Here is a 20,872-nt window from a genome sequence, read left to right as displayed (position 1 = left end):
TCCAAGGGACTCTCAAGAGTCTTCTCCAACACCACAGTTCAAAAGCATCATTCTTGGGTGCTCACCTTTCTTTATAGTCCACCTCTCACATCCTACATGACTACTGGAAAAACCATAGCTTTGACTAGATGGACCTTTGTTGGCAAAGTAATGTCTCTGCTTTTTAATATGCTGTCTAGGTTGGTCATAGCTTTCCTTCCAAGGAGTAGCCAAATATCAGCATGAATCAGCCTTGTCTCCTCCCTCTTGAACCTCCTTCCCATCTCCCTCCCCATCCCACCCCTCTAGGTTGTTACAGAGCCCCTGCTTGAGTTCCCTGAGTCATACAGCAAATACCCACTGGCTGTCTTAATTTACTTGGGATTTCGAGCAGGAATGGACTTTGGAGAGGATCAGTTTGGGATCCCCAGCCCTGACAGTGGCTGTGTTTTCTGCCCCTGGGGAGGCCAGCCCCCAGCCCCCATCGGTCCTGATCCATGAGGGTGAGAGACCCTTCGGTGGGTGAGTAAGCCAGGCCCTTGGTGCCTCCTGCTCCCTCAGAAGGCAACCCACCTTACTCCTGCCTTCCCCCTCAAAGCAGGAAGCCTTGCGGGGCTGGGAGCGGGATGCCCTGACCCTGGGGAAGGGAAGGTCCTGGCTGGGGGTGGGGGCCTGTGTCGGGGCTGTGGGACTGTGGAGGGTGGTGGCGTTGGCAGGGGGACCGAGTGGAAGACCCTGGCTCTTTATAGCCCAACCCGGGGTTGTTCAGTGTGAGGTGGAAGTGCCCCACCCTCCCTGCTATGAGCAGCTTCCTTCCCGCCTGCTGGCAAGCCTGGGTGGGGACCCGAGGGGAAAGGAGGGGAGGGAGGCTGGAAGCGGGTGAGGGAGGAGCAGGCAGCCCTCTGGGGCCCCCTTCCCCCGAGGCTGCTGGGGGTGGGGTGGGGTTTGACCCTCAGAACATAACTCACGTTGGGGTTGGGAGCAGAGAGGTTGGCCGAGCTTCCCGACTGCAAGGCAGAAAGCTGGGTATTTGGGGGTGGTGGTGGGGGCTATGGGCAGGGTGTGGGGTGTTCAGGGCTCAGGCCCTGGAAGATGCTGGCTGTCCGCAAGGGGATCCTGGAGGGCACCAGGGCAGCCATCTAGCGAGCCCTTCCTGAGGACGCCACATGGAGGCAGCAGAGAGCTGGAGAGAAGAGATTGCTGCAAAGGCCTGAGCTCAGATCCTCAGACCCTCAGGGAGACCCGGGCTGTGCTGGGGACTATGGCGTGTGCCCGGCCGGGGTGGTGGGTCCACACTAGTTCCCTGGGACCCTGGAGTGGTTCGTCTGCATAAACCTGAAGCCCCTGATGATGACTCTGTGACCAGTCCACCCCTAGAGGAGCAGGGGTCCTCCTCTTGGAAACCCCATCCCCACCACCCATTGTCCCTCCCCGGCCCCCACTGTCCCTCCCCCCCACCCCCACCTCCCCCCACCCCCGCCTTGAAACCTGGTGTCTCCTTGATTCTCCTTGAAGTTTAGACTCTTCCTTCTCAGCCACAGTTGATTCTCTGCGTCTGTGTGTGTGTGTATGATGTGTGTGTGTATGCACATGTGTATGTGTGTCTGCGTGTGCACATGCCCTTAGGCAGTGTGACCCGGGGCTCACTCCTTTCCCTGGCTTCTCTTCTGCTCCCTGCCCCTTCCAAAGCTAACGTGGACCAAGAACATCAGGGTGGAAATGAATGTTTTCACATCCCTGGGGACTAGAAAATGCCCTTTGTTCCTGAGATCCTGAGTGAAAATGAGGTATTTTTAGGGGCAGGCTGAGGTTTCCTGATGGACAACCATGGGGGGCCCTACGTAGAAGCAGTGGTTGTCGGGGATCAGCCTGGCAGGCCCTACCCACTTCCTCTCTCCTCCTCTCTTCTTCAATCCTTCTGGCTGCCCAGTTTCCTGGTGTGGTTGCTGGTGTGGTTCTGGGTCTCTAGGGAACGAGGACTTTGAGCATCTAGTGTGCCCAGTATGGAAATTCTGTAGCAACAATTGCTGGGGACTGGCAGGGCAGCATCTCTTCCATTTCCTCTCAGGTTCCCCTGGGCTGGGGACAGGCTCTCTCTCCAAATCAGAGTGGAAGAGAAGCCTTTGTATCCTTGCTTCTGATCTGTGAGATGGAGAGACCCTGATCCCAAGCCCTGGTACACCTTCAGTCATTTTGTCTTTCTCCTTTCCTCCCAGCCAGATCACAAGCCCCTTGACTTTCATCTCATCCTCTGTCCTCCCCTTCTCCTCCTGCCTTCAATCCTTCCCAGCATCAGGGTCTTTTCAAATGAGTCAGCTCTTCTCATCAGGTGGCCAGAATATTGGAGTTTCAGCTTCAGCATCAGTCCTTCCAATGAACACCCAGGACTGATCTCCTTTAGGATGGACTGGTTGGATCTCCTTGCAGTCGAAGGGACCCTCAAGACTCTTCTCCAGCACCACAGTTCAAAAGCATCAATTCTTCGGTGCTCAGCTTTCTTCACAGTCCAACTCTCACATCCATACATGATCACTGGAAAAACCATAGCCTTGACTAGACGAACCTTTGTTGGCAAAGTAATATCTCTGCTTTTTAATATGCTTTCTAGGTTGGTCATGATTTTCCTTCCAAGGAGTAAGCGTTTTTTAATTTCATGGCTGCAGTCACCATCTGGACATGAGTTTGGGTAAACTCAGGGAGTTGGTGATGGACAAGGAGGCCTGGCATGCTGTGGTCCATGGGGTCGCAAAGAGTCAGACATGACTGAGTGATTGAACTGACTGAATTGACTTCCGGTTATCAGCAAACGGGCCATTCTTGTTATACTTGCTGTCGATGGTGACTTGGGCCTTTCCCGGGTCCTCATTCTGTTGTCTGGCTTCCTTAGTTCTAGTCTAGGCAGCTGTAGGAATTGGTCCACCCCTGCTCTGTGTGCATGCATGCTCAGTCACTTCAGTCGTGTCCAACCCTTGGCGACCCCATGGACTGAAGCCCGCCAGGCTCCTCTGTCTATGGGATTCTCCAGGCAAGAATATTGGAGTGGGCTGCCATGCCCTCCTCCAGGGGATCTTCCTGACCCAGGGATCGAACCCTTGTCTCTGATGTCTCCTGCACCAGCAGGCGGCTTCTTTACCACTAGCGCCACCTGGGAAGCCCATGCTTTAGAGGAGCCTGATTTATATGGTGCTTTGCTTTGTGGATCCAGAAGGGGGAGCCCTCCAAGCCTCCACTTTTTTATTTCCAGGGGAGAAAGATAAGAATCCTGTCTTCCTGGACGTTCCGGGCCCCTGCCCCTGTGATCGGCGTCTGCTGTCAGTTTCAGAGCATCACCAACTTTGTTTTCCTACCAGAAGGGCCCATGCTGGACTGATGTTCTCTAGAGGGACAGAGATGAGGTGTCCTGACTGCGGTTCTCAGCTCAGCCAAATTCCCCTTAAGCCTTGCTCCTTTGTGAAGACTTCCTTTTCCTTTCCAGCCTTAAAATGATCTCTCCCTGTTCTGAAGTCACAGCTTTCATGGTCTGCACCAGTACCTAGTACTTGCGATCTTGGACCATGCGGCTTATCTTAATTGGCTGCCATTATTTGTAGTCGGCTCCTGTAATATTGTCTATTTCTGTGTAAGCATCTTTTCTTCCTAACTAATTACAAACTTTTTCAGGCCCAGGGGCTGGATTCTTCACATCATGGGATGCATAGAAAGGATATTTGTTTGTGAGTAGATTGGGGAGATGTTGGAATGGGGGACTTGGTTGGACCTGAGTTCTTTTCTCCAGCCCTTCCTGTCGCCTGATGATTCATGGGGTGGGATGGACACCCTTCATTCAGGATATGGAGCTAGTGATGGGTTAGCATTCCAAAGCTCATCCCTGCCACCTAGCTGGGGTAGGCTGTGAATTCTTCTTCTTCTTCTTTTTTTAAATATTTATTTTGTTTATTTGAGTGCATTGGGTCTTAGTTGCAGCATGTTGGATCTAATTCTCTGACCAGGGATCGAACCTCTACCCCTTGGATTGAGACCTCAGAGTCTTAGCCACTGGACCACCAGGGAAGTCCCGAGGCTGTAAATTCTGCCTGATGAATTTAACAGAATGAACAGGGAATAGTTTTGGAGAGCTGACATAACCGCATCTGTATCTAGAATTCTCTGCGTCTTGTATCTTCTCTCTTTCTCTCTCACACACACCTTGAATTCTCAATTTATTATTTTTTTTAAATAATTTCATTCATTTATTTATTTTTGGCTGTGCCTCGTCTTTGCTGCATGGACTTTTCTCTAGTTGTGGAGAGGGGACTACTCTCTAGATGCAGTGCACAGGCTTCTCATTATGGTGGCTTCTCTTGACATGCAGCATGGGCTTGAGGGTGCAAGGGCTTCAGCAGTTGGGCTTCCGGTCTCTAGAGCACAGGCTCAATAGTTGTGGTGAATGGGCTTAGTCGCTTTTTGGCATGCGGCATCCTCCTGGACCAGGGTTCAAACCTGTGTCTCCTGCATTGGCAGGTGGCTTCTTTACCAGTGAGTCACCAGGGAAGCCCCTCAATTTCTTTTAGCTCTTGCTGTATGTGGTGTATGATTGTATACCCGATCTGGTATATGCCATGAGGAAATCCCTTGACTGAGATCTAGAGGACCTGCTTCTGTTTCTCACTTGTAGCATAACCTCGAGGAAGGGTCTGTACTGCTCGGAATCTGTTTTCTCATCTGAAACATGAACATTATTTCTTTCTGGCTCTAATATTTCATAAAGCACCAGAAATCTTCAGGGGAAAGAGTTGCAAGGGTAAAGCTCAGAGGAGGATTCGTATCCTTTCCTTGATGACTTGTGTAGGGGTGAGATTGAAAGGCCCATTCTGGTCATATGGAAATGAGATGAGGCTTCCAGGCACTGACTGGCAAAGCCAGCTCTCGATTCATCATATGCTGCCTCCTGGAGCTACTGACCAGTTCCGGAAACATTTCCGTGGCTTTGGGGGACTATTTAACTTACTTTTTTCTGGAGGAGAGCCCCGGTCTTGGTCACCTGAGCTGCCCTTGCTGGTTTCTTGCTGAGCCTGGCATGAAGGGCTTTCAGCACCCTGGACAGAGACAGAGCTCCTGGGCAGCCAAGAGAGCTTGGGATCGCCTGCCAGGCCAGCTTCTCTGGCAGAGTGGCACCAAAGCCGGTTTGCTCCTTAATATTTTTCAAAGACACTCTAAAATAAACCTCCAATCTATGTCAAAATGGTGCACAAGTTCTGCAAATTCTGATGGCATGGTTTCACAACAACTGCCACAACAACAACTATATCCTACAACAGTTTCAGGTACATATTAATAGTAGGTGCTTAGTAAACACTTTAAAAGAACATATGAAAACCCAGCCTCCAGACATGTGTCCTAGCCGCCCCTCCTTATAATCAGGTTTCCCCCTCCTCATTAGCACCTCCTATATAATAATTCTGGAGCTTCCGGTACTTGTTGAGCTTCAGAGCCTCACTTAAGTCCCTTCTTGTGTTTGAGGAGGCCAAGCCCCATTCTTTAATCAAAGGAACAGATGACTGTTAAGTTCGCAGGCAGAATAAACTTAACTTGGCCCCTCCTCTTTTTCATTTGGGAGTAAGTAGATCGGTGTGAGAACTCACACCTGACGACTATGGGGATCTTGCCTTACGAAGATGTTCACTCCCTTCCTCTGTGCCTGAGAGAAGCCTTCCAATCCAGGGGGGCTCAGCTCTCCCAGGAAGCCCTCCTGGTTCCCCCGGTGCCCTCAGAGCTCTCTCTCCTCTGGACTCCCTCAAACATGTTGTCAGTAGAACAGCATCACACCAGATCATTTTCATTTCAGGTTCATTGGTTCTCCCTCCTGAGTTAGATTATGACTCCCTTGCAGGTGGGGGTCCATATCATACATCTGTCTGTTTTTAAAAGACCCCATGGTGAAGAATACACAGCAAGGTGGACTGAGAGATGGATGGGTTTAAGGATCTTCTCACCTGCCCTTAAGGTATCTCCCACTCCACTTATTTTTAGTCTGAAATAAACATGTAGAATGGGCCAAGGTCCTAGCTGCAGAGTAACCAATGGTCTCAAGGATTCCTAAGATCAGAGAGCAAAGGCTGGAGGTGGAAGTAGAGGTGGAGATGGGTAAGGAGGGCAAATGGAGAGTGGATTGGTGGGTAGGGAACGTGGTTGTGTAGAAGGAAAGAATCACTCACTCTTGGGGCTGGAAGGGATCTCAGAGATCAGCTTGTTTGGTCTCCTCATTTTACAGGTAAGGAAAGTGAGATTTAGCGATCCTCCTATGGTTACACAGTCAACAAGCCCCTTTCCATCACCTCTGACCTGGTGCAAGTGTTCCACATCTCTCCTTGGACTGCTGCACAGCTTCATGTGGCAGGTGATACTTTTCCAAGATAGTCATGCCAACAGATCCATTGCACGCGCTTGTCTTATGTCAGTGACGCTCCTCCATTGAGAAGAGGGGGTCTGTGTTCCTTTGAATCTGATGGGCCATCGTTATGGCAGAACTTATGTCGTGTGACTTTCTAGGTTAAGTCATTGAAGGTGGTGCAGCTGCTGCCTGGACCTCTCTGGGGACACTTGTCCTTGGAACCCAGCCACCACGCTGTGAGGAAGCCAGGCAGCCACGAGGAAAGGCTTCATGTAGGCAATCTGGCCCCAGTCCTGAGGTCCCAGCTGACAGCCAGCAACAACCACCAAATGTGAGTGAATGAGCCTTTCACTCCTGGGTTGAGTGGAGCAGACACAAGTGGTCCCGTCCCAGTGGAACCAGTCCAAATGGCAGACCCATGAGCAAAATAAACGCTGTCATTGACTTAAGTTACTGAGGTTTGGGATGATTGAAACACCTTATGTCTGCCTCTGTTTCTCCAAACTATGATACACATTTCATTAATTCAATGGATCTGTATTAGATACCGATCATATGCTAGGAGATGTATGAAGACAGACATGATTTCTACACTCAAGGACAATACATTTCAGGTGCCACCACTGTTCCTCTGCACACACAATAAAACCCATACTCCTCAGCCCTCTGCTCATGGTTCCAGCCTACCGCTCCAGACACCACATTGAAATATTTCGTCCCTGAACCTGAATTCACTCTCCACTCTGCCTTCGTTCATGTTGTCCCTTCCATCTGCCCCACCTCCTCGGTCTTCAAGGACCTGTTCTGGAATCTCGCCCCTTCACCGGGCCCTGCCGGACTCCTCCAGTTGGAGGTGATCGCCACCTCCCTGGAATCCCATGGCACTTACTGCAGACTGCACAGTTTCTGTCTGCACACTGCCTCTTCAAGCTGCAGCAGACTGTGAATCCCTGGAGGAGGGAACCTGGCTTGTCCCTTCTGTCCCTCACAGCACCTGGCAGAGGGCCCAGTACCTAGGAGGCCCCAGCAAACATCTGTTGACGTGACTAGTAGCAGAACCAGAAGGGAAAGTCAGGTGTCCTGAACCCTAGTCTCCAGTGCCTTGCTTGCTTCTCTGGATAGCACCATAGCAGGGGAAAGTCCCAGCCATGGAGGGTATCAGGTGGGTGGGAGAAGACCTTGGTTATGGCTGGGGGTGACAGGATCATTGTGTGTGAAGCTGCAGATGGCCGGGCGGGGATGGAGCTCTGGCTCTTGGCCAGGGCTTTGTGGTGGGTCCCTCCCTCTCTCCCTTCTTGCTCTCAGCAAGCCCTGAGCACCCATTTCTGCAGGGAAAATGTGCTGTTTCTTTGACCTTCCTCTCCTCTAACCCCTGTTCATTTCTGAGAATACCTTCCTTCTCAGGACCCAGTCACACAGAAACCCAGGCCCCACATGCTATCCATGCCTACCGCCCCCCTCCCCCCCAACAAGGGCCGGCTCTGAATTGTGCGTTCTTCCCCGGGGTTTCTGAGAAGCCCCGTTCTCTGAGTTCTCTTTCCTGCGCCCACCTGCCCGGAACTGCTCCCTGGTCCTGGTGGTTGTCACTGGCTCTCCTGGGCCCCATGCCGGCTGCAACTCGCCTGGCCTGTCCCTTAGGGGTTCACCAGCTGGAGCAGGCTTCAGTTCCTCTTTGTCTCCAGGGACAGGCACCCTCAGACTGAGCAGGAGCAGAGAGTGAGGTGGGCAGGATGTTGTCCAAAGACTTTTCTTCCTGCGCTGTCTCTTTCTAGGAGCTGGGAAGGGCCTCTGTGGTTCACTGTCCGACTGCAGCCTGTTCCATCTCCCGTTGCATGGTCTCAGGCTGGGTGGGGGAGGACGCTTCCTAGAACTCATCCCTGCAATTGGCTTTGTGAGCCCCAGTGGGGGTGGGGCGGATTCTGGTGGCTTGGGTATTAAGGCTGAGCACTTTCTTCTCTCTGCAGAAACTGGGGTCAGTGGAGGTGGGTGGGTGGGGGTGGCTTCTCTATCACCTCCTCTGCTGCCCCTGACCTCCTGGGGACCTGGCACCTGTGGCAGCAGGAAGGGTGTCTATGCCGTGAGCTCCTCCATACCTCACAGTCTCTGTTCCTGATCCCTGTCCTGGGCTGCGGGGATGGTTCCATTGGGCTGCCTTCAGGCTCTCTCCTACTTGACCTCCAGGAAGTCAGTAACCTGCATTTGGCTGTGACTTCTGAGTGAGGTGTGTGTGTGTGAGAGAGAGAGAGAGACAGAGAGAGACAGAGAGAGACAAAGACTGGCCTCTCCTTAGCCTGAGGCCACAGCTCTCTCCTTGCCTGCCTGTCTCTAAGCACAGGACGGGGCTACCCTGTGCCTGGTGTCCTCTCTGTTGGGAGGACCACTGGTCTCTCTGATTCCTTCATCCTCCTGGGAACACGGGAGCCTCAGGGTGGACAGCTGGCCAGGCTAGAGGAGATGTCCCTTCCACTTTTTCCCCTATGCCCAGTTTCACTGCAGGCCCGTTCTCACTCTCTAAGTCCCTTGACCTGGAGGGGAAGACACCCCAGTTGGAGGTGGATCACCCTAGACTTAGGGCTGGCAAAGCAGCATCTAGAGGGTAGTCAGTCATTGACTGGGTTCCTCCCAGCACCCCGAGGGGTGGATGTGCCTCATGCTGGGTCACCGAAGACAGGCCGCCTGTGCCACCGAGGGCCTTGGGCACCTTGAAGGGCGAGTGAGGAAGCTGCCGGAGGTGGTGAGGGCCGAGGGGATGACTGTACAGACAAGAGCCTCTGGTCTTTTTTAGCATCAGCTGGTGGAGCCACCTCCTTCTCTCCCACTGGCTGCCTCCCTGAGTCACTGCCCACCCACCAGCAAATTAAAAAGGGGTGTCATCTGCTGGACAGTGGCCCCATCCAGCCCCCAGGGTTTGCCTCTTTCTGCTCCTGGGTGGAAGGTGAAAGTCTAGGTAGGGTGGCCTCCGCAAGACCTTGTTCCCCTGGGCCTGTCTCTTTCCAGCCTCTGCTTCCTCCTCTGCCCTTTGTTCCTCCCCTCCCCCCACATGCCATGATGGTTCTTCCCGGTGACAAGACCCACCCCCTTGCTCCAAGGACAGAGGCAGCTGCAAGGCCTCAGGGGCCCCCCACATGGCCCCATCCATCTCGCCCGGTCTGTGATCCGGGCTGCAGGGGAGGGGACCCGCGAACGGCGGCGGCTCCCTCGACAACTCCTCCCCGCCGGCCAGCCCAGCTGTCAACACTCGCCTGCCGGCCCCGGCCGTTCTGAGGCCCTGTCTGGCCGCTCCGGCCGGGGACATTGCGCCCCGGAGACCCTCAGGCAGACCCAGGCGGGCGGTGGGCAGGCGGCGGCGGCCACCCTGCCTTGCCCTTGAGCATCCCCGGGCCTCCTTGCCTAAATAAGGGAGCTGCAGCTGGAGGGAGCCAGCTGGCCGCGGGGAGGGGCCTGCGGCTGGGCCAGGGTTTTCCGAGGGGCTGGGCAGCCGCCGCGCCGCAGGGCCCCGAGCCTGCCGATTGGGCCTGCACCGCCGGCCCCGCGCTGCAGCGGGAGGGCGGGCCCTTCGCACAAGGGGATCCCCAAAGCTGGAACCTCGCGTTCGGGGGCCTCTCTTTGATTCCGCAGCGAGGAGGCCGAAACCGCTGTCACCATGCCCCTCTTTGGGCAGGAGAGCCTGAAATCACCCCCAGAAAGGGCTGTGTGTGTGTGTTGGGGAGCACCCATACCCTGGGTGCGTGCCCCCCCAATCTCATGCACCCTTATCTCAGATCTTGGTGGCCGGGGGTTCTCCAGGTTGTCTGGCCCTTCACGTTTCTCGGGTCTCCCCTGACCCTGGCCTCGTCCCCCCAGGGCCCAGGCCTCGCCCGTGTCGCCGACATTGGGCGTTGGGCGCACGCCGTGTGTATACGAGCCGGTGCTCGGCGAGGTGGGGGACCCGGGCGTCCGGGCCGGCCCTCTCCCTTAGGGGAGAGGTCAGGTCCCTCAGTCCCTCCAGGAGAGAGCGGGGCGCGGGCGGAACCCCTCCTCCCCGCCCCCGTCTCCTCCCTGGCGCCCTCAAGGCCGGCCCTCGCACCTGTCCTCACGGTTCCCCTGCCTAAGGGTCCCTTCCCCCTCTTGGGGCGCGCGAGTCCCGGGGACTCCGGGGCTGAGCAAGGGGCTGGGGTAGGGGGGGAGCCCTCGGCCCAGCTCAGCCAATGGGAAGGGCGGGCGCGCGGGGTGTGTGGGGGGAGAGGGCGGCGCTGCGGGCGCGCGGCGGGCGGGAGGGGTCCGGGAGGCGGGGGCCGGAGCCCGAGGGGCGCGCGCCGCGTTAACCCTTCCGCGGCCGGGCCGAGCCGCAGGCGCAGCCCGAGCCGCGGGCGCCGGAGCGGCTGTCGGCGCGGCGGGCGGGAGCTGGGAGCCCGGCGCGCTCGGGCGGGCGGAGCGCAGCGCGGGGACGCGGCAGAGCGGAGCCCGTGGCTCGGGCTGGGGCCGGCAGACAGGTGTGCGGGCGGCCGGAGCTCAGGCCGGGCCCGCGGTCCAGAGCCGGCGCCGAGCGGAGGGACCCCGCGCCCGCAACCCAGTCCGGGCCGCGCCCGTGCTCTGCCTGGCTGCGGGGTGCGGGGACCACGGCCGGGCCGGGCCACCCGAAGCCTGTGTTGGGCCGGGCCGGGCCGGGGTGGGTGGGGGCCCGCCCGGCCCGCCCATGGGCTCAGGATGCCGGTGCGGAGGGGCCACGTCGCGCCGCAGAACACCTTTCTGGACACCATCATCCGCAAGTTTGAGGGCCAGAGTGAGTGGGGGAGGGGGCCGGCGGGGAGGGGGCTCTGGGGGCGGGCCGAGTTCTCCGGAGAGTCAATGGGGGGGGGCGTGCCCGGGCCGTGTGCAGCCGGCAAGTGAGTCTGTGGTGGCTGGTGACCCCAAGACCCTGACCGGGGGTCGCAGGGGCCGGGGTTGGTGCTGGGGGGCCGTGGGCTTGGGGCCAAGGGGCCTGGGGTTGGGGCGCGCAGGAGGAGGCTCAGGTTAGACTACGATCCATCGATGGGGGGGAGTGTGTGAGTATGACACCCTGAGTGTGCAGGGAAGGGAGGTAGGATGGGAGTGTGCAGGTATCTAACTCTGGGGGCCTGGGTGTGAATGGGGCTGTGTGGACCGAGAACAGGAGAATGTACCTGGCCAGAACTGTGGGACCCTAAGACCACTGTGCTTGTGCAGGTCCTGATGGTTTCTGGAGACTGGAAGCCAAGCATATAGGGTCAGCGCCTCATGTGGTCTTGGGAGTGTGTGTGTGTGTGTGTGTGACCCATGAGTTCGACCCTGCATGGGCAGTGGGGAGGTATCTGGGGGCTGTGAGCTCTGGGCCTTGGAGGTGACAGGGAGGCAGGGCCCAGGCTAGGTTTTTGCGGGTCTAAGTAGGCTCTGTGTTGCAAAGACCCTGTGTTGCTGTTTTTTTTTTTTTTCTGTCCTGAGCCCCTTGGTGGGGACTACAGCAGCCCTAATGCCGGCTGGTAGGAGAGGTTTTCAGAAGTGTCCCAGGCTAGGTGAACGTTCTGCGTGTGGGTGTTTGCACCCTCCTGGCATGCGTGTGTCTGTCCCCAAGGCTGCATGTGCCATGGTGGGTGTGACTGCCAAGGGCCCTGGGAGCGGGTGACATTCCTTGCCTATGACCCTGTGAGCACAGGACAACATGTGCTTGTAACCGAGGTGGGGGAAGGGAGGGGTCAGTTCGATGGGCAGCATTGTCTGAAGCGGAGGAACAAGATGATCCTTAGGGGGAGGAGACTGCTGTAGTGGAGGGTGCTGAGGCCAGGTCTTCCCTTCCCACAGGCTCAGGGGGCTTGGGAAGCAGCTGGGCTGGGTGCTAGGGGCCTGCCTTCTGGTCCTACCTCTGCCACTGACTGCTACGTGACCTTGAGCGATTCTCTTCCACATCTGGGAAGTAGGGGGGTCTGCCAAAGGGGTCTTTCGGGTCCTTTCTGTCTCGATGGTTCTAGGAGCTCAGTGAAGGGGGGGGGGGGGGGCGGGTAGGGACTGCCTTCGAAGAAACTGGCTCTTCTCTCCAGGCCTGGGAGTGGGGGCCAGGTGGTTTGTCGTCTCCGTGTGGGGCTGGTACCCAGGACTGCCTTGGGCTCACGTGGAGACGGAGGCTCAGTCAGGGTTCATTTCCTGTGAGAGAGCACCCTGCCTCTAGGGTTGAGGGCTGCCTGGGAATTTTTTGGGGGGGGGCCTGGGGAACTGACTTAAAGATGACCCGACTTCAAAAAGTAACTTCCTGGAGGTCTGAGGGCAAGGGAGGGGAGGAAGGCAGGAGGAGGCCAGCTCTTGATGCAGCAGCCTTGCCCATGGGATCGCCCAGGGCTGCAGCCTGAGGGCTGTGCCCACTGGCAAGGGAGGGGGCAGGGTTCCCACTGCTACTGAAAGCCCCAGCATTAAAGGCTAAACTGGCCGGAAACTTCTGTGTTTATAAAAAGCTCTTATCCTTAGAGCATCTTTCCTGGCACAAGCTGGTGCCACTGCCTGCCTGCTGCTCACCCACCAGCCTGGCTCTTGGGGCAGGTGTGGAGGAAATGACCCCAGTCTAGCGGCAGCGGGTCCACTGGGGCAGTCACCTTGATGGGACCAAAGTGGGGAAAACCTCGCATCCCTGGTGGGAAAGCCCCTTTCCGGGGTCTGTCTGCTTACATGCTGGCCGGCCCTGGGCTCTGGGTGTTTTCAGGGTTTAGAGCTGTAGGTCCCTTTCCTTGCTCCCTGTGACCTTGGGCCTCTGCCCATGACCCTCCGCTGATTCTTCACCTTCTGCCAGACCTAGGTTCAAAAGCTGGCCCTAGCTTTTACAGGCTGCAAGATGAGGGCATGAACTTCTTTGGAGTCTCTGTTTCTTCACCTACAAGACGAGGATAATGATGGGGTTGTCAAGAGTATTAAATGAGAGAAGGGAGCTGAGGTGCTCACGTGGTACTACCTCCCTCCTCCTCGTCTTCTTTTTCGGTGCGCCCACTCCCCAGTCCCTGACTGCCCTTGGAGTGGGTGCAGAAGTCCCGGGAAGTGCTGACCTGGCAGGGGCCGCTGATACTCGGAGAAGTGATTTCCTAGGGATCCCTGGGATAGGGAGTGCCTAGGGAGTGCCCCCCCCCGCCCCAAGTCTAGAGAGCCGGGGTCAGGAAGAGAAGCCAGAACCAGTGCAAAAGGGAAGGCTGGCCGCCATCTCTGGCCCTTCCCAGGCTCCGTCTCTAGGCTCAGTGTTTATCCCTCCGCCGCGGCTGCTGACACGCGTTGCCGACACCCGCCCAGACTGGCCTCGGCCCCGGGCGCGCGGAGGGGGCGGCGGGCTGCTGGCAGTCTGCCCGGGGAAGCCACGCAGCCAGCCCGCGGGCCAGGCGGCTGGGGGAAGGGGGCGCGCCGCAGGGCCAAGGCCGGCCGAGGCACCTGTGTCGAGGCACAGCTGCGTTCGTCCCCTGTTGCGGACCCCAGGCCCCGCTGTGCTTCCTGGGGCGGGGAGTCCCTGGGCGGGCAACAAGAGAAAGCGGGCGAGGGCTGGGGACCCCGGGGGGCAGGGGTCCCTGCTCACGTGCCCGCTTATCCCCCCCACCCCAGGCCGCAAGTTCATCATCGCCAACGCTCGGGTGGAGAACTGCGCTGTCATCTACTGCAACGACGGCTTCTGCGAGCTGTGCGGCTACTCGCGGGCCGAGGTGATGCAGCGGCCGTGCACCTGCGACTTCCTGCACGGGCCGCGCACGCAGCGCCGGGCCGCCGCGCAGATCGCGCAGGCCCTGCTGGGCGCCGAGGAGCGCAAAGTGGAGATCGCCTTCTACCGGAAAGATGGTAGGTGCGGCCTGGGGCGGGGCGGGGCCGCGGGGCGGGGCGGGGCCATGGCGGGGGCGGGGCTGGAAGGCCGTGGGGGCGGGGCCGTGGGTGAGGGACGGCCAGAGATTGGCCGGAGTCCCGGCCATTGACCCCAGCCGGGGCCTGGGGGTGGGCGTGACCCCAGCCTGGACCTGTGCGCCAGGTGGGAGGCACGGGCTGCTGGGCGGTCTGGATCTCTTGGCCTCAAGCACTATGTTGGGATTGTTTTATGGGGTGGCCAGGGTGCTGCTTGGCTGTGGTCTGGCGCCTCTGGTTCCTTCCTCCCTGGGCAGATGTGGGCGCGTTGAGCTGGGTGGGTTGGAGTTTGACGGCGCGGCCCTGGTATGGCAATATGCGTGCCCGGACGGAGGTAGTGAAAGTCCAGGCTGGTGGGTGGGCGCTGACCTCCGGCCACAGGCCTCCAGCCACCCTAGTTCCTGCCAGGTGACTGGTCTGGGCGTTATCCTCGAGGCGAGGCGGGGAAGGGCTGCAGGACTCTGGTTGGCTCTCAGCCGCCCCTTTCCTGTCCCCCATCTCTTCCCCGCTTCACCTGGGCGGGAGGTGTATGCCTCTCCCCACAACCTCAGTTCCCTTTGTCTCATCTTTTTGCACGCCCCGCCCTGCACCCCTTCCTGCGCCAGGTGTCTCTGCTCAGCCACCGCCTCCCCGCCCAGCTGCTCTGGGTTTCCGGAGAGCGGATAAACAGAGCCCGGGGCTGGACTGCTCCCACACCCGCTCCTGCCCTGGCCGGGTGCAGCCCTGCTCAGGGAGGCCAGTGCAGCAAGGCTTTGGGGGACCCACAGGTAGCAGGGGGCTGGGGAGGGGCTCCAGATGGTGCCACTGGGCTGCCCACAGTGCTGCTGCCCTGTGGTATGTGACCAGCACTTACTGAACCCCTGGGAGCCGGATGAAGCAAGGTCTGGAGATGGGGCAAGGTACCAGACCAGAGGTTCCTGCCCACGGCCTGCTTACCCGCTGTGAACAGCACTCTCTGTCGCTGCCCCACCCCCCCGCCCCCGCCCCGTGCCCCTGGCCTTTGCTCAGGGTTCACTAAGACTGCCCTGCACAGGCTTAGATCCCCAGATGGTCTTGCTTTCACAAGCGTGCCTAGCTGTGAGATCCCTGGACAGAATCAGAGGGGCATATGGTCATGGGGACCCGTGGAAGAGGGTTTGCTCACAGCACAATGGGCATGCTGGCTGGGAGGCAAGGGCTGGGAAGATTAGATGTAAACTCTGAAGGTAGGGTCTTCCTTCCGCCTCTTCACTCAAATCTCCCCAGGACCTTAATCAGAGCAGGTGAGCAGGTCTGCTTTTATATCTATCTGCCTGGCGATCTAGTACTAGTTAATGTCAGTGGGTGTTCTCTATGCACCTGGCCCTGGGCTGACTGTTTCACTTGCCCTCTCTTGTGGAATCTTCACAAGTCTGGGAAGTAGATGCTAGTTTTTCTCCACTTTGTGGGATAAAGAAACTGAAGTTTAGGGAAATTAAGAAACTTCCCTTAAACAAAGACATAGAATCTGATTGTAATGCAGGAGACCCAAGTTTGAGTCCTGGGTCGGGAAGAGACCCTGGAGAAGCAAATGGCAACCCACTCCAGTTTTCTTGCCTGGAGAATCCCATGGACAGAGGAGCCTGGCGGGCTCCAGTCCACGGGGTCAGAAGAGTGGGACACGACTTAGTGACTAAACCACCTCCACCAAGAAACTTCCCTAGAGAATGCAGAGCTGGGAGTGGAACCATGTCTGGCCCATCAGAGCCCTGTCCACTCTGCTCTGCTGTCATGCGTTGAAAATGACACACAATAGTTACAGGTGTGTCTATATAGACTGCCTGTTGTGGCATGCATACTTTTATTTGGAAAGTGTGCAAACCGCTAGTGTCATGTAAAGAATGTGAATATATAAGTCCTGGATTTGGGACTCACATCAAAAATTGTGCGATATGGACCAAGCTGGTTATTGCCTCGGGCCTGTTTCTACTTCTGGGACTGCATGCCTGCTGGGCCCCTCGATGGCACCCCGACTGCCTCTGTCTTCACCGTAGTGTGTGAGGAGCTGGCCCTCCGTCCCTCCTGCCCCAGGCTGGCTCCTTTGGGAGAGGATGGCCCTGGGACCCCTTCTGCTGAGGTGCTATCATGGAATCTGGGTGACCTTGCAGATCACTTAATCCAGTCTACTCAAGTTACAGATGGAAAAACTGTAGAAGCAGAGGTCAAGTTACCCGCGAATTAAAGGAGACAGTGGGACTGGAACAGGCCTCCCACCCAAGTTCAAGTTATTTCCCCACCCCAGTTATTTCCCTACTCCAGTTGGGGCTGTGACCCAGAAGGTTCTATGCCAGCCCTCCCTGCCTGCCTGCCCCCTTCTCTGGTCTCACTAGTTTCCATGGGGGTCAGGTGTCTCCTGGTGGCCAACAGTCTGGCCTGGGCCCTCTGGTCACGTGGGCCCCTGCCTGTCCTGGCACTCGGGGCCCAGGGTGCAGACAGGTCTCCTCTGCCGCCTCTCCCTGTCCTTGTGCTCAGCCCCTTGGGCAGATCTCCATGCCTGAGCTGGGCCGCGTGTGCGTGTTGTTTGTGAGCTCACAGCCTGGTGCATGGGCAGAGGAGGAGAGGCCGGTGCTGCCTCTCGTTTCTGTTCAGGCCTTTCTCAGGGTCTCTGCCCGGGCCGTCCAGGGCAGAGTGGGTCCCTGGGCTCCAGCCCCAGGGAGGTGGGTGGCTGGAAAGGGGGGCAGGGCCTCCTGCTGGCAGGCGCCCCTGTGGACAGCTGTGCTGTGTCGGTGCCTTGAGCCCAGCTCTGTGTAGCATCAAGGCCCTGAGCCAGACAGCCCCATTATTTAGCTGCTGGGACTGCTAGGAGGTGGGGAGGCCCGACTAGGGTGGGGGAGCAACACGGGGTGCCGGGGGTGTTCTGGCTCTGTGTCCATGCCCCTTCACGGCAGGCTGGGGATTAAGGTGGAACTGGGGGCAGGGCCCAGCAGTGCAGGGTGGGCAGGTGGCCGGCATCCACGCCCCAGGCTCGGGGTGCTACCTGGGCAGGGAGCGATGCTGGGGCATACCTGCTTTCCAGGCCACCCCGGAGGGTGGCGGCCCCTTCCAGCACGGCCCCTCCTTTGTCCCCTGAGCTCTTTGTTTCCGCCTCTCCGTCTCTGCCGCCTGCCGGCCCTGTCCCTGTGGTCTTCATCTCCTTCCCCCCGCAGCTGTCTCTCTTTCTCTCCCCACTTCGGCACCCCGGAGCCTCCCTTCTTGCCTCTGTCCCTCTGCCCTGGTGGCCTCTGCCTCTTGGCTCTCCAAGTTCTCTGTCTGTCCTGGCCTGGTCTCCGTGTCCCCGTGTCCCCGGGAGCCTGTGCGTGGGTGGGGATGGGGGTGTCTCTAGAGAAGAGTCTGTCGGCTTCTTCACTCCAGCTGCAGGCTGGTTGTCATGGTAACAGGGTCAGAGGGCCCCCACTGCAACAGCTGAGCTGTGGGCTGGGGGAGGGGTGGGGATCAGAAGGCCAGCGTGCTCCCCAGGGTCCCCAGAGCCCGTGGTGAGCCAGAACCCCAGAAGTGGCCCCATGCCTACTGGTCTGCGGTCCCCAGACTCACACTTCAGCTCCTCAGGTGCTTGTGCAGGCACTCCTAGCTCCAGTGATACTTCCTCTGGGCCTCCTGTGACTGGCCACATGGTGGTGGTTTAGTCACTACGTCATGTCCAACTGCTGCGACCCCGTGGACTGTAGCCCACCAGGCTCCTCTGTCCATGGGATTCTCCTAGGCAAGACTACTGGAGTGGCTTGCCATTTCCTCCTCCAGGGGATCTTCCTGATCCAGGGATCGAACCCATGTCTCTTGCACTGCAGGTGGATTCTTTATCCCTGAGCCACCTGGGAAGCCATATCCTGGGCTATTTCATTATCTCTTCCCTGGTCCCTGAAGGCCGGCCGACTCCTCATTGTGACACACCTCCTTCTCCATCATGGCCCCAAGCTCAGACACCTGCTCCCTGCCACCCCGTCCCCTCCAAGCTGCGATCCTCAGGTCCCCAGACTCCCCTCACTCGGGGTAGTTGGTGAGGGACCCTGGGGTAGGTTGAGTCTGGCAGGCAGGTTAGATGGAGGCTGGTGCCTGGGTGTGTGTTCTGTGTCCTTGAGATGGAGCTGACCAGGCTGAGCCCAAGAGGAGTGAGGTTAGACACAGACAGCCCTTTTCTTGGGGGGCTGGGGAAGCCATTGGGGGCCCCCCTCCACCTTGGGCCTTCTGATCAGGGCCTGGGTCAGGCTGGAGTCGGGCAGGTGAGGCCCTTGCACGATGGTGCCTGGGAGCTGGGCGGAGGGGAGGTGGGGAGGCTGCATCAGAGCCCAGCAGCTCTTTCCCTCCACGGCTCCAGACAGGGATCATTCCGGAGCCGGAGCAGGGTGCCCTGGCCTGCGTGGGGGGCTTCGTGTCCCAGCCCCACCCTGGGGGCCAGGAGGGCCTGCCTCCACTGAGGATGTGGGCCACTCCTGGCCTCTTCTGGGGTCTGGAGAGTGTCGGGAGGGCGTCTCCTCCGTGTTGTGTCTGCTGGAGCCCCCGAGAGGAGCTATGTAAATATTTGTGCAGAGCGCGTCTGGGATGGGAGCAGAGTTTGATGGTGGCCTTGGGCTCTGGGGAGGGGGGCCGTGGGCAGCAGTAGGGCCAGCTGGGGGGCGTGAGACAGGGTGAGCCTCATTCTCTTCTCTGCCCAGAGGTGGCTTCCAGGGAGGTAGGGCTTCAAAGAGCCTGAGACGGTCCTTTCACAGTTAAACATCCTCCCGAGGGGTCTTGGAAGGCCTCCCTTTGGGATCTGCTCGCCTGGGTAGAGAGCGAACCTTTCTCTTTATAAAAACGTTCTCTCACGTCACCCCTGCCCTGTAAGCGGGGAGGAGTGTGGACACGGCTCACTGTCAGTGTGAAAGACTTTCACTGACACTTTCCCCCCTGATGTGGGGGGAGGCGCCCATGGGGTCGGGGCCATAAGAGGGGACGCAGAAGGCTACCCGGCATGAGTGATGAGTATGGGGGAGGCTTGGAGTGAACCACTGTCCCCCTAAAGCCCCTTCCTGTCCCTAGCCCAGGGCCGATAAAGAGCTCCACGCTGTGCCTCGTGGTTGGCCTCAATCAGGCCCCTCTCCGAATTCGGTCCTGTGTGTACTGAGCTGGAAGCACCTTGAGGGCCAGACGGTGTCGTCTTCTCCTTAACCCCCATCTCCCTGGCTCACAGTTCTCGGGGAGGCTGCCGTGTCTGATGCCCCCACTCTAGACTATAAGCTCCGGGAGGGCAGACGGCGGCCTCTTTCGTGCCCCATTGTGACTGAGTGTCTGCCACATAGGGAGCTGAGTTCTTGCTCTCTGAACAAATGAATGATCGAAAGACTCTGGATGAGTTATAGGCGGGCTGTGTGACCTTGGACAAATCACTTCCCATCTCTGGGCTGCGGTGGCTCCCTCTGTGAAGAGCCTTAGAATAACAGAATGCCGAGGCTGGGAGGGACCTTTTAAGAGCATGGGGAGGCTATCAGAGCCAGAGGGAGGTGGGCTAGGGAGACGTGGCCCGAGGTGGCCACCGAGAGCAGCCAGCCCCCAGTCCTGCTGTGCGGGGGAGGGGGCACCATTGTGGGGGAACAGGGATGGCACCTGGGGATTCTCAGTCTCCCCAGAGATGGAGCCAGGAGGCCTGGGTGGGGAAGCTGGGCTGGAGCAGGGGCAGTGTTGCAGGCACCCTCGCTGTGGTGACTGCGCTTACCGTTTGCAAGCTGGGATGCAGGCTGCGGGAAGGTGGTCCTTAGCGGGGTCCTCCCCAGGTGCCAGACGCGCTCAGAAAGGCTAAGGGGAATCAAGCAGCTGGCAGGGGCCTGAGTGGGAGCTCCAGCCGTTTTCCTCTTTCCACTCAAGTCCTGCCCTGCACAGAACCCCACTGCCCACCCTGGGCCATCCAGGCCCTGGCACTGGGTCCCCACCCCAGTCTGGCTTATCACGTTGGCCTAGAAGAATCAGGACCCCGAAGCTTGACCTCTGTGGCCCCTTCTGATGTCAAGCCTGTTGCTTTGTACCCAGCGTGCTCCTCACCGCACCCTGTGCGCAGACCCTCTTGTGCCCCATGGCTGCCTCCTCCCACCCACCCTGACCCTGCCAGGCGCCCAGCCTCGACTGCCCTGTCCTCCCCGAGCCCCATCCACCCGTCCACTGCACCTGCCCCCTCCCAGGGCCTCCCCCCTCCAGGATCTATCTCAGACTCTTCTCTCTTCCCAGCGCTGAGACACGACCCCCACCCCCAGCCACCACCTTCAGGAAGCCCTCACTGACTGCACCCCTCTATCCCCGCTTCTGACCAGAGTCCACTCCCACCTCACTTCCAGACGGTCATGTGGGGCAGCAATAGGGCCAGAGCCCCCGGGCCATTTGGGTTAATAGAACAAAATGTAGATTCCCGACCAGGGATCAAACCTGTGTCCCCCTGCATTGGGAGGTGGATTCTTAACCACTGGACCGCCAGGGAAGTCCTTCTCTTTCTCTTTTCATGGGTTTTTTCCTCTTTTCCGTTTTTCTCAGTCCCCAGTCCCATTACCGTTCCCTTAGGCAGCCATTCAAATGTACTTCCTGTGAATGTGTTGCTTGCATATGTTCTTGCAGAATGTGTGTTTTGTCTGGCTGCGTATAGGTTTAATTTATGTAAATGATATGTGCTGTGTATTGTATTCTGGTGTTCACTTT

The 20,872-nt window shown here is 58.4% G+C and overlaps 1 protein-coding gene across 8 annotated transcripts in view; it reads left to right on the top strand.

The window, feature by feature from the left end:
• The first annotated feature begins 461 nt into the window (after positions 1 to 461).
• The window catches only part of KCNH2 (potassium voltage-gated channel subfamily H member 2), a 45,997-nt gene continuing 25,586 nt past the window's right edge, over positions 462 to 20,872 (top strand). Inside the window, exons 1-2 of one of the 8 annotated variants that reach the window (XM_044947058.2) lie at positions 462 to 501; positions 13,913 to 14,143. In XM_044947058.2, coding sequence (XP_044802993.2) covers positions 477 to 501; positions 13,913 to 14,143 — 256 coding nt within the window. In that variant the 5' untranslated portion in view covers positions 462 to 476. Of the gene's footprint in view, positions 502 to 10,864; positions 11,112 to 12,776; positions 13,307 to 13,912; positions 14,144 to 20,872 lie in introns of those variants that run through there. The other 7 variants (XM_025291801.3, XM_025291794.3, XM_025291795.3 and 4 more) reach the window with 7 other exon arrangements.

The sequence above is a fragment of the Bubalus bubalis genome, chromosome 8 (genome assembly GCF_019923935.1).
Source record: "Bubalus bubalis isolate 160015118507 breed Murrah chromosome 8, NDDB_SH_1, whole genome shotgun sequence".
Taxonomy (NCBI): domain Eukaryota; kingdom Metazoa; phylum Chordata; class Mammalia; order Artiodactyla; family Bovidae; genus Bubalus; species Bubalus bubalis.
The sequence above is the reverse complement of the archived record's forward strand: the minus strand, read 5'-3'. Positions and strand labels throughout refer to the sequence as shown.